Source organism: Scyliorhinus torazame, chromosome 6 (assembly GCF_047496885.1).
Source record: "Scyliorhinus torazame isolate Kashiwa2021f chromosome 6, sScyTor2.1, whole genome shotgun sequence".
NCBI lineage: Eukaryota > Metazoa > Chordata > Chondrichthyes > Carcharhiniformes > Scyliorhinidae > Scyliorhinus > Scyliorhinus torazame.
The window spans coordinates 321,338,165-321,351,154 of record NC_092712.1 but is presented as its reverse complement, the minus strand read 5'-3'; the positions used below and the strand labels follow the sequence as shown (position 1 = coordinate 321,351,154).

The 12,990-nt window shown below is 49.1% G+C and overlaps 1 protein-coding gene across 7 annotated transcripts in view; it reads right to left on the bottom strand.

Moving 5' to 3' along the window:
• Positions 1 to 12,990, bottom strand: part of LOC140425632 (cadherin-12-like) — a 774,748-nt gene that overhangs the window by 99,765 nt on the left and 661,993 nt on the right. For all 7 annotated transcript variants that reach the window (XM_072510140.1, XM_072510141.1, XM_072510137.1 and 4 more), the window contains one exon: positions 10,969 to 11,105. In XM_072510140.1, coding sequence (XP_072366241.1) covers positions 10,969 to 11,105 — 137 coding nt within the window. The remainder of the gene's footprint in view (positions 1 to 10,968; positions 11,106 to 12,990) is intronic.

The following is a 12,990-nucleotide window of genomic DNA, read 5'->3' as shown; positions in this document are numbered from 1 at the left end:
GTGCGGAGTCTGCACGTTCTCCCCGTATCTGCGTGGGTTTCCTCCGGGTGCTCCGGTTTCCTCCCATAGTCCAAAGGTGTGCAGGTGTGGGTTGTGGATTGGCCATGATAAATTTCCCTTTGTTCCCAAAGAAAAGGTTCGGTGGGTGTGGTAGTCTGTGTAGAGGTATTACGGTACCTGGTAATGCTGGAACACCATTGGTAGATATTGTTGAAGCTGTGCGACATTGGAGGCATTACCTGGCCGGCAGGAGATTCACTCTCATCACTGACCAACGGTCGGTTGCTTTCATGTTTGATAATGCACAGCGGGGCAAGATAAAAAACGATAAAGATCTTGCGGTGGAGGATAGAACTCTCCACCTACAACTACGAGATCTTGTATCGTCCCGGGAAGCTAAATGAGCCTCCTGAAGCCCTGTCCCGCGGCACATGTGCCACCGCACAAGTGGACCGCCTCCGAGCCCTCCATGAGGACCTCTGCCACCCGGGGGTCACTCGCTTTTCCCACTTTATTAAGACCCGCAACCTGCCCTACTCCATCGAGGAGGTCAGGACAGCCACCAGGGACTGCCAAATCTGCGCGGAGTGCAAACTGCACTTCTACCGGCCAGAGAAAGTGCACCTGATAAAGGCTTCCCGACCCTTTGAACGCCTCAGCATGGATTTCAAAGACCCCCTCCCCTCCACCGACCGCAACACGTATTTCCTGAACGTGATTGACGAGTACTCCCGGTTCCCATTCGCCATCCACTGCCCCGACATGACCGCAACCACCGTCATCAAGGCCCTCCATAGCATCTTTGCACTGTTCGGGTTCCCCGCTTACATACATAGTGATAGGGGGTCCTCCTTTATGAGCGACGAACTGCGTCAATTCCTGCTCAGCAAGGGCATCGCCTCGAGCAGGACGACCAGTTACAACCCCCGGGGTAACGGACAGGTGGAGAGGGAGAACGGAACGGTCTGGAAGACTGTCCTACTGGCCCTACGGTCCAGGAATCTCCCAGTCTCCCGCTGGCAGGAAGTCCTCCCGGATGCCCTCCACTCCATCCAGTCACTGCTTTGTACCACAACCAACCAGACACCACATGAACGTCTCCTTGTCTTCCCCAGGAAGTCCTCCTCTGGGACCTCACTCCCGACCTGGCTGGCAGCTCCCGGACCCATCCTGCTCCGAAAACACGTGCGGGCGCACAAGTCGGACCCGTTGGTCGCGAGGGTCCACCTTCTCCACGCTATCCCCCAGTACCCCGACGGCCGACAAGATACGGTCTCCCTACGAGACCTGGCGCCCGCCGGAGCCCCACGCACACCCCAGCCACCGTCCCCTCCACCAGGCACCTTACAGGAGGCTCGGTTCTTCCTCTGGCCCCATCTAGCCCCCCCCCCCCCCCCCCCCCCACCCCCCCCCCCACCGACGCACCCGGCAAGCTCTTCCTTCCTGGTCAAACGTTTTCCCCACCAGCGCCGTCTAGGGGTGTTGAAGCTGCCACAGAGATCGAGGCCACGCTCCCGGAGTCACAGGTGCCCGAGCCTCCACCGGAGTCACCACCGAAGCTCCGACGATCACAAGGATGACCAGGGCCCCCGATCAACTGATTGCTTCATTTTAAATTGTAAATTTAAATCATAAATTGTAAATAGTTAATAGAATTGTAAATAGTTACAAAACGCTGTACGGAGGTATTACGGTACCTCCATAACTACTTCTACCATGTTGCCGTGTTTGTAGTACCACCACTTCCGCCGGACCCGTTTTTAACAGGGGGTGAATGTGGTAGTCTGTATAGAGGTATTACGGTACCTGGTAATGCTGGAACACCATTGGTAGATATTGTATGCTTCCTATTGGTCAAGCTGTATGGTAGCTCCGCCCTGCTAGGCGGGGTATAAGAGCCCGTGCCGCCCCAGCAGCCTTCATTCTGTACCTGAGCCGCTGGGGGAAACATCTAGCTTATTAAAGCCTTCAGTTGGACGACAACCTTGCTTTAGTGGTCATTGATCGTGCATCAGTGGGGTTTCTGGGTTATGGGCATAGCGTGGCGGCGTGGGCCTAAGTGGGGTGCTCTTTCCAAAGCTGGTGGAGACTCGATGGGCCAAATGGCCTCCTTCTGCACTTTAAATTCGATGTTCTATGTACTACCAGACCAGCAATCACCTTCCTCCTGTGACTATAAACATCCTCCCATCGTGCGGGAGGAGAATAGTGTTCAGGATTCCCTCCCTCCAATCACGCTCCTTTGTCCTCCTCTAATCCTTAATCCAGGTCATGGTCATCCATGACCCTGAATCCTTTGGGGTTGATGTCTCCATGCTTCATGCAGACGGGACCCGCCCCCTGTTGCGCCGTGACCTACAGGGTGATGTTTGTTCCTAACCTGTAATTTTACATTAAAAAGCTATTGGCGAGCTTGAACCAACTGGCCCAAAATCCCTCTCACTGATGTTGGATTCTCTATTCTGCTTTACCTGGATGGCCCGGATGTGTAGTGTTCAATAAAGAACACAAAGCTTTGTTAACAAACATAGAGTTATCACAGAGTTATCACAGAATTTACAGTGCAGAAGGAGGCCATTTGGCCCATCGAGTCTGCACCGGCTCTTGGAAAGAGCACCCTACCCAAGGTCAACACCTCCACCCTATCCCCATAACCCAGTAACCCCACCCAACACTAAGGGCAATTTTGGACACTAAGGGCAATTTACCATGGCCAATCCACCTAACCTGCACATCTTTGGACTGTGGGAGGAAACCGGAGCACCCGGAGGAAACCCACACACACACGGGGAGGATGTGCAGACTCCGCACAGACAGTGACCCAAGCCGGAATCGAACTGGGACCCTGGAGCTGTGAAGCAATTGTGCTATCCACAATGCTACCGTGCTGCCAAAACTATAAATTTATTATGCTGCTAACTAAGATTCGTTCACATTCCTAAAATAGAAGGTAATTGTATAAAACTATGCTGTCTCTAATTTACAGAACTCTCAAGTATACAACTGCTCTCCATGCCTGACCCTCTTTGAGCTCTCTCCTAACTCTCAACTCCAGGAATCCCCAAAGTTACATGATATATTTGACTGTTGTGTGGTCCCCTCTAGTGGTAAGAACAATTATCATTAACTTGTTAACTCTTTACATCCCATCCCATACTCATTCACCTGAGGAAGGAGCAGCGCTCCGAAAGCTAGTGATATCGAAACAAACCTGTTGGAATTTAACCTGGTGTTGTAAAAACTTCTTACTGTTCTTTACATCCCAGTCAATATACAGATCATGAGAACTGACTCTCAGTAACTTACAGTAATAGCTCTTTCAGCTTACTTCCTGCTCAAAGAACAAAGAACAAAGAAATGTACAGCACAGGAACAGGCCCTTCGGCCCTCCAAGCCCGTGCCGACCATGCTGCCCGACTAAACTACAATCTTCTACACTTCCTGGGTCCGTATCCTTCTATTCCCATCCTATTCATGTATTTGTCAAGGTGCCCCTTAAATGTCACTACCGTCCCTGCTTCCACCACCTCCTCCGGTAGCGAGTTCCAGGCACCCACTGCCCTCTGCGTAAAAAACTTGCCTCGTACATCTGCTCTAAACCTTGCCCCTCTCACCTTAAACCTATGCCCCCTAGTTATTGACCCCTCTACCCTGGGGAAAAGCCTCTGACTATCCACTCTGTCTATGCCCCTCATAATTTTGTATACCTCTATCAGGTCTCCCCTCAACCTCCTTCGTTCCAGTGAGAACAAACCGAGTTTATTCAACCGCTCCTCATAGCTAATGCCCTCCATACCAGGCAACATTCTGGTAAATCTCTTCTGCACCCGCTCTAAAGCCTCCACATCCTTCTGGTAGTGTGGCGACCAGAATTGAACACTATACTCCAAGTGTGGCCTAACTAATGTTCTATACAGCTGCAACATGACTTGCCAATTCTTATACTCAATGCCCCGGCCAATGAAGGCAAGCATGCCGTATGCCTTCTTGACTACCTTCTCCACCTGTGTTGCCCCTTTCAATGACCTGTGGACCTGTACTCCTAGATCTCTTTGACTTTCAATACTCTTGAGGGTTCTACCATTCACTGTATATTCCCTACCTGCATTAGACCTTCCAAAATGCATTACCTCACATTTGTCCGGATTAAACTCCATCTGCCATCTCTCCGCCCAAGTCTCCAAACAATCTAAATCCTGCTGTATCCTCCGACAGTCCTCATCGCTATCCGCAATTCCACCAACCTTTGTGTCGTCTGCAAACTTACTAATCAGACCAGTTACATTTTCCTCCAAATCATTTATATATACTACAAACAGCAAAGGTCCCAACACTGATCCCTGTGGAACACCACTGGTCACAGCCCTCCAATGAGAAAAGCATCCTTCCATTGCTACTCTCTGCCTTCTATGGCCTAGCCAGTTCTGTATCCACCTTGCCAGCTCACCCCTGATCCCGTGTGACTTCACCTTTTGTACTAGTCTACCATGAGGGACCTTGTCAAAGGCCTTACTGAAGTCCATATAGACAACATCCACTGCCCTACCTGCATCAATCATCTTAGTGACCTCCTCGAAAAACTCTATCAAGTTAGTGATACACGACCTCCCCTTCACAAAACCGTGCTGCCTCTCACTAATACGTCCATTTGCTTCCAAATGGGCTCACTGCTTGCCAACTCTCGTGCTTGCCATCTCTCTCCCCGACCCTTGCTGCTCCCATCCCTGACCCTCCCTCTCACCTACTTCTCCCCCCCAACCCGCCCTCTCACTCGCTGCTCCCTCCCTGACCCTCCCTCTCACCTACTTCTCCCCGCCGACCCTCCCTCCCACTGGCTGCTCTCTCCCTTACCCCCCTCTCTCACTTCTCCCTCCCTGGCCCTCCCTCTCACCCACTTCTCCCTCCCTGACCCTCCCTCTCACTCGCTTCTCCCTCCCTCTCACTCAGTGCTCCCTCCCTGACCCTCCCTCTCACTCGCTGCTCCCTCCCTGACCCTCCCTCCCACTAGCTGCTCCCTCCCTAACCCCCCTCACCCACTTCTCCCTCCCTGACCCTCCCTCTCACTCGCTGCTCCCTCCCTAACCCCCCTCTCTCACTTCTCTCTCCCTGATCCTCCCTCTCACTTGCTGCTCCCTCCCGGAGCCTCCCTATCACTCGCTGCTCTGTCCTGACCCTCTCCCCCACTCGCTATTTCCCTCCCCGACACTACATCTCACTCGCTCCGTCCATCCCTCCCTCTCTTTTGTTGCTCCCTCTATGAGCCACATACTCTCAGCCTCCTCCCTGACCCTCCCTCTCACTCTCTGCTCCCTCCCTGACCCTCCGTCTCAGTGGTTCCTTCCCCCCGCCCCTCCCTCCTTCCCTCCATCTCCAATGCACTATCTGCGCCAAAGCAAACACATTCTCGTGAGATGCACTGTGAAGGGATACCTGAGTGGAAAAAACATCTGAAAAATGTTTTTTTGAGCCCCTCAGGCATTCGAAAACATTTCAGGAAATTAATTTGACCGTGAATTCATTAACTGTTAGAACACTTATCTTCTATGTAATGTAATCTCTTTCTTAGTATTCTATCTCACTCTGAGGGGTCAGCAGAGTGTCAGAAAAACCACAGGAGCAGACAATGTTTTCCAGAGGCTCAATATTCTAATTCCTAATTCCACGGTCTTGCTCAATAATGTTTTCCTCAAACGACCCCCTGCACAAAATGGTTTCCTGCATCCAGTGTGTGAGATGAAAATGATCCGCTGTGTTTATAACAATTTGCTTTCCTATAGTACATCCAATTTAATGAAACATCTCGTCGTATTTTGCAGGGGTCTTTTAAAAGAAAATATGTCAGTGAACAACTTGAGGATATATGAGGGCAAAAGGCTAAAAGCTTTGACAAACATTCAGGGTTCAAGGGGTGTCTCAGCGACATAGACGGGCAGAGAGATTTAAGAGGGATGTCAGGAGTATTCGGGTTCCTGAATGCTGAATTCCCGCCCACCAGTGGTGGAGAGATCAAGGGGTCAGAATTAGAGAAGCACAGATATCTCGGAGGGTTGTAGAAGTACAGGAGATGACAGAGTCAGGGAAAATTGATGCACTGCTGAGCAGAGGTCGAATGTCGAACAACCAGCGCAAGGTGAAAGGTGGACAGGATCTGTGTGCATTAGGACACGGGCCATAGAGTTTTTGATAATCTCCTGCTTGTGGATGTTATGTGGGAGGCTGGCCGGGAGTAGGACCACACGATCATAAGACACAAGAGTAGAAAATGGGCCTTTTGGCCCATCGAGTCTGCTCCGCCATTTAATCCTCGCTGGTCTGTTTCTCATTGCCATTCTCCTGACTTCTCCCCATAACCCCTGATCCGCGATGGAGCAGCCGAGTCTGGACGACTAAAAGCAAGGATGAAGGTCCCAGCAGCACATGACCTGAGGTGGGGGCAGAATTGGCCAATATTACAGAGCTGGAGATATCTGCCGGCATGCACCTGTGGTCAGATCTTCAAGTCTGCGGTCAAGTATCACAGCAAAGGTGAGATCAGTCTGGCTGTAGGACAAATGGCCGCCATGAGAGTTTAGAGTCAGGGGTTGGAATATTGAGTTTTACTCTCAGACTGAAGATAATGGGCTGGATTCTCCATTTCTGAGGCGAAGCGCCGGCGCCAATGGAGACCCGTGTTGTTTACCGATAGTACCAGTGAGGCGCTAGCACCGGCGCCGTGTGAAACACCCGTGGAATGCACGGAAAACGGCCGGAGGATGGCCGGGTCCTGGGCCGTACATTCGCAGGGCTGACAAGCTGCAGCCGCGCATGTCTACACCCGCATCGGTCACGCCAGAAAACATGGCGCCAGCCGTGCTGAACCGCATACCCGCTCATACCGACCGCACAGCCCACCGCCTGGCCACCCCGCACCACTCCCCCCAACCCGAGCGGAGGCCCCGACAGCCAGCGACACAGATCTCAGCCGAGTGTGGCGGCGCTGGATACTGTCTGCAGCCGGCACGCCAGGGTCCCGCCCGCTGGGACCACACGTGGCCCGTGCCGTCGGGAACTCGGTCCATCGGAGGCGGAGCATCGTGGGTGGGCAGGCTGATGGCGCTCTGGCGGGGTTGCAACTGCGCGTGGCACGTGTGTCCCAATGATGCCGATTTGGAGGGGGCGGAGAATCGCCAACAGGCGCCAAACTGGCGCTTGCCCCGATTTCGGCATTGCGAGCCCCACCCAATCGCCGTTCTGGGTTTCGGGCTACGGAGAATCCCACCCAATCGTTTTGATCTTCCAAATACCGAATTCGAGGGAATTTCTGCTCACCCTGTCCATGAATCTCAGATGAATAATTGAAACACTGGACGGTGCTGAGGAGCTGGTTGTCGTCAAAATGCAGAGTTCATTTCCCTTAATAATTGAGACATGTGATTTGGCGTGGCTTTGGATAGTGATGGTTGGAGCAGACTGCTCTGAACCAGTTCATGATTATTTTGAATCCCCACATCTCTCTCCTTGTTTTCTGTTTTCACATCCTCAGATATACACGCATGGAATAGCTTTTGCAATTTCTCACTCGTGGTTTGTTAAAACATATATAAATTAAGCAAATATTTGCATAAATTATTTTATTTTTGATTGAATTAGCAGTTTTATTTAATTTAGCTGAGCTATGTCATTCATTTTATTGCTTAGTGCTCTGATTAAATGAAAATGCTATTCAGTTAGCACAACAAATTCTGTGACTAATGGTTCGAGGACATAATTAATCAAAATTAAGTGACCCAAATGTCTTGGAGAGGCTCGTATTCCAAGATCCTTGTTCAAATATCAAAGAAGTAATATATCAATTCTTAAAACAACCTTCTGTAAATCTATTTACTAAAGAAACATGCAGGGTTTGCTGAACCCTGCAGATACTATCCAGAAGTCACATTGTCCAATTTGCAAAGATATGAGAGAGATTATGAGAAGCTTTTTGGGGGATGAAATTCAATCCCATTATGTTGATTTTCTAGACAAAGAAGCGAGGGCAAAAATCACCAACCTCACAGCCAGAGAGATGTCCCAGTGTCATTTTGGGATGGTTTTTACTTTAACATTTCTAGTTATTGCTGCAAAAAGTTTTAAGCCTCTTGCTAATGTTAATGAAGGACCAGTTGGCCTCTTTGATGACGACTCTGTGAAATCCAGCAGGACTGAACAGACCGTTTATCAGGAAGGCAGCACTCTGATGGCGGCACGTTGGCGCAGTGGTTAGCACTGCTGCCTCAAGGCCCTGAGGGCCGACCTAACTGGGTCATGCAGCATCAAAGCACCAGCGTGCTGCCCGCTCATTAATGTGATCTCACTGTGCAGCATGACATGAAATGTGCTGCCTTCTGGTTCTACACCTAGCAGGAGGCCCAGATGCATACTTACAGCCCAGCTGCATCTCTTAAAGGCAACCTGTCCCTCTCAATGTAGCTCACACCAGCTGCTGTAACAGTCTCAGTCAGCCTTTGCTGAAGGAGGAGAATGCAAATGGAACAACAGGCCGGAGAGAGAGCTACCAGCTTCTTGGAAGCAGAGGCTGGAGCCTCGAAATTAAAAGCAGGAGAGACGCTATGTTTTCACTGGTGCCTTTACAGTCAGGATGTGTGTTGTGAGCCTCGCTGCAAGTGGCCAGAAGTGGTCCAACCAAGACTTTTTGAGGTTTTGGTCTCCCCTAGATGGGAGCCAGTGGAGGATCGGGGCGGAGTTTTATGGTTTAACTTTGGCCGACTTTCAAACCTCCATCACCTCCACAAGATCCCATCCAATGTGCCATCTACATGTATTTCAATTGCTGAAATCTGAATGAATAACTTGTCTTGAGGTAAATAAAATGATAAAAGGTCTTGGCAAAGTAGCCGTGGAGTGGATGTTTCCTCTTCTGGGCAATCTAGAACGAGGGGGTCACAGTTTTAGGCTAAGGGGGAGCAGATTTAAAACAGAGATGAGGAGAAATTACTTCTCAAAGAGTCGTGAATCTGTGGAAGTCACTGCCCAAGAGTACGGTGGATGCCGGGACATTGAGTAAATTTAAGGGGGAGATAAATACATTTTAAATTAGTAATGGGTTGAAGGGTTATGGAGAACGGGCGGGAAAGTGGAGTTGAGGCTGCGAGGCGATCAGCCAGGATCGTATTGAATGGCGAAGTGGGATTGAGGGGCTGAATTGTCTGCTCCTGCTCCTAGTTCTTATGTTCTTATGTCTTTTGTCTCTCCAGTTTACTTCACAACTCCAGCAAGGTGTTTATCATTTATACATTTAGATTCTGCATTTATCGACAAATACACATTAACTACCTTCACGGTGGTGAAGCTTGTCGGGGAGACGAGCGATAAAGGATTTTTTAAATGTGAGCACTGCCTCGTTTTTATATTATTTGATGAAATGTGTAAGAGGTAGAGATGTCAATACCTGTCTCTGATTCAACGCCTCTCAGTTCACTCTCCCCTCTTCTGGAATATTCTTCTGTAATGTATCCTTGTCCATCTAATCAGTTTCCCCAGCTGTGAATACTTGCTCCCTCCCCATTCCACCCTCACCAAGTGGCCATTAATTATTTTCTGTCCACCTGGAATTAATTTTTTTAAATTAGGTACATCAGGTCCAACTCCAGGAATTGAGCCCAAAAATCAAAGCTGAAATACCAATGCAGCAAAGCAGCATGGGATGGGCCACAAACCTCACTGCAGTGTCAAGGTAAGCCTACTTGTGACACTAATAAAGATTATTTATTTATTTATTCTTAAAAAAGTTTGCGTGGGGTTCAGTTGGTTCACTGTAAGTGTTTATTAACTCCTGGAACTATTTACTCATTTACAGTGAAGGGGATAGGGTGGAGCTATCTCCATGTTTCGGTCTTTCAACATCCCTGCTCAATACCACATTGACCCCTGGGTCTGGACTATGTCTGTTTTTACATCAGTGTGGGAGGTCCTGTATTCAATGCCACGTTAACCATGTTTGTACCAACAGTGAAAACATATAAATACCAGTCTTTCTGGGCAGGAATATCCGTTGCCCCAGCCGTGTATTTCTCGACTGCGCGCCATTCACTGGCAGCGGGATTTTATCTTCCTGCCGCTCGTCAAAGGATTTCCCATGGAAGCCATCCAACTCCACCGGGAAATCCGTGGACATGGGTGCTCAGCCAATGGGAACAGGCAATCCAAACGGCTGGAGAATTCCGGCCCTTCCTCCTGCCTTCATAAATGACCAAAAATACCTTCAAATGAACCTTCAGTATCGGTTGCATCCTTACCCCCTGCATTCAATGTACATCTCACTCCTTTGTAGAATACTCCACATTGTTCCTTTATTGGTAGTGTTCCATACAGTCAATGTTTTGCTGAATGGTTATTTTAATGCTGATCTACATGGGGCCCAAATGCTAGTGACATCATTGAGAGCTACTCAACGTTAATTGCATTTAAAATAACTTTACAATTAAAAATGCTGCTCAAACCGGTTATTAACGTTGAAGTAAAAGAACCAGTGGTTAATTAGTGACACTCCTTCCAATCTGCACCTGAAATCACCAAACAGAGGTGTTGTCACAGGGTACCATGTTGATCACATACTCTACACTCAATATTTCATCACGCCCAATAAAAATGTAAAACATTTTAAATTATTTTCGAAAACGCTCCCCGACTGCACCAGTTCAAGGAAGATTTTACGTTGGTGAGTTTCAGTGGTAGCTTGAATCAGAAATTTAATTCTATACAACTAACGGAATTTTGAATGTAATTTTTGCTCGGTAGCCCAATATGGAATCTCAATCCATGGTTACATTTCCGAATGTCATTCAACGTTGCCGGTCATCTTAAGAAATGTGGATTTACTCTGAGAACGGATGCTCAGTGGACGATACACAACATTTCTGTAGGACCCTTGTTTCCCGCGAAATCTGTTGGGAGATTTCCCCCGTGTGTCTGACTGTCTGTGGTACTTACTGACTTTCCTTGCTAGGACAGAAATATTGTACTGAGAAACATCCTCCCTGTCCAGAACATCATTGGTAGCAATTGTCCCATCGACCTCATTGATGGTGAAGTATCTTTCCTTGTCAGTGCTCTCATCAATTGAGTACCTGTGTTGTAAAAAAAAGAGATTTTGTATAAAACCTTTTGTATGCACCATGATGTTAAGCATAATTTAGGTAAACTGTTTTAGTATAACCTTGTCTCAGGTGAATCCAGTGATTTTGTTGAAATGAATGGACAAGAGAAAATAGGTCAATTTGCTTTTGGCTGTGGCTACTCGCTTGTTGAGTATATTTAGCCCATCGAGTCTGCATCGACCCTCCAAAGGAGCACCCTGCCTAGGCCCACTCCCCTATCCTATCCCCGTAAGGTGCAACACCGTAGCACAAGTGGATAGCACTGTGGCTTCACAGCGCCAGGGTCCCAGGTTCGATTCCCCGCTGGGTCGCTGTCTGTGCGGAGTCTGTATGTTCTCCCCATGTCTGCGTGGGTTTCCTCCGGGTGCCATGATAAATTGCCCTAAGTCACCAAAAAGATTAGATGGGGTTATTGGGTTACGGGGATAGGGTGGAAGTGAGGGCTTAAGTGTGTTGTTGCAGACTTGATGGGCCGAATGGCCTCCTTCTGCACTGTATGTTCTATGTTCTATGTAACCCCATAACCCCCATAACCTGCACATCGCTGGACACTAAGGGGCAATTTAGCATGGCGAATCCACCTAACCCCGCACATCTTAAGACTGTGGGGAATAAACGGAGCTCCCGGATGAAACCACACAGACACACGGAAACTATACTGTCACCCAAGGCCGTAATTGAACCAGGGTCCCTGGCTTTGTGAGGCAGCAGTGCCAACCACTGTGCCTCCGTACCACCCCTTAATTCTTATCACATTTCTGATGTTATATTGTCAGACTTTTTTTTAAAAGCACAGAATGCTTGGCATTATTTTTAACTCGGTACATAAATACGAATGTAAATCAACCATCAGAGTGAAAGACGGGAAAAGATAGACTCGTGAGTATCAACCGAATGGCTGCAGCACTTGTCAGAAAATTATCATTGAAAAATGAACACCTTTAATTTGAAGCATTGTATGGCTGCAATAGAAATGGCTCTGTACTAATTTGCAAAGTTCAAATATATCCCTATTTACATAAACTCCAAACTCGAGAACAGCAAGGAATTGAGTAACAACTTATGAAAAAAACATCACCAGCACAAGAACGGCCCTCATCATCACCTTGCGACATGTGAAAATATTTTTTCAAAAAGAAGCACTGATAGTTGAAATTAAATCAAATCTTGAAAGGATAAAATTGGTGTCTAATACATGAAGGGCCACGCTTTCTGAACAATTTAATATTTTAAGATCAAAAATGACTCATTGTGATTATTTTAAAGAACTTGCATACTTTGTAACTGAGTGAATTCTAAAAAAGAGGTGATATTGAGACCTCTGCTGATATCGGCGTACTGTTGACAAATCGTGGGACTATCCCCAGTGCACTCAGTGTGACAGCGGGCATGACGACTTGCCCTCTCACCCCAGCCGCAGTGGTGGTTTTTTTGCGCCAAATCATGGGCAGTATTCTCCGACGCCCCGCCGGGTCGGAGAATCGCTGGGGGGGGTGGGGGGCGGGGGCGGCATGAATCCCGCCCCCGCCGGCTGACGAATTCTCTGGCGCCGGGGATTCGGCGGGGGTAGGAATCGCGCCGCGCCGGTCGGGGGCCATTGGCAGCGGACCCCCCCCCCCCAGCGATTCTCTGGCATGCGATGGGCCGAGCGGCCGCCCGTTTTCGGCCTGGTGGCCAGGCCCGCGGTCGGGGCCCACCGTTGGGGCGGGCCTGTGCTGTGGGGCCATCCTATTCCTCCGCGATGGCTGACGCGGAGATGACCCCCCCCAGCGCATGCGCTGGGATGATGCCAGCACACGCTGGTGCTCCTGCCCATGCGCCAACACGCGCCCGCCGGCGGAGGCCCTTCGGCGCA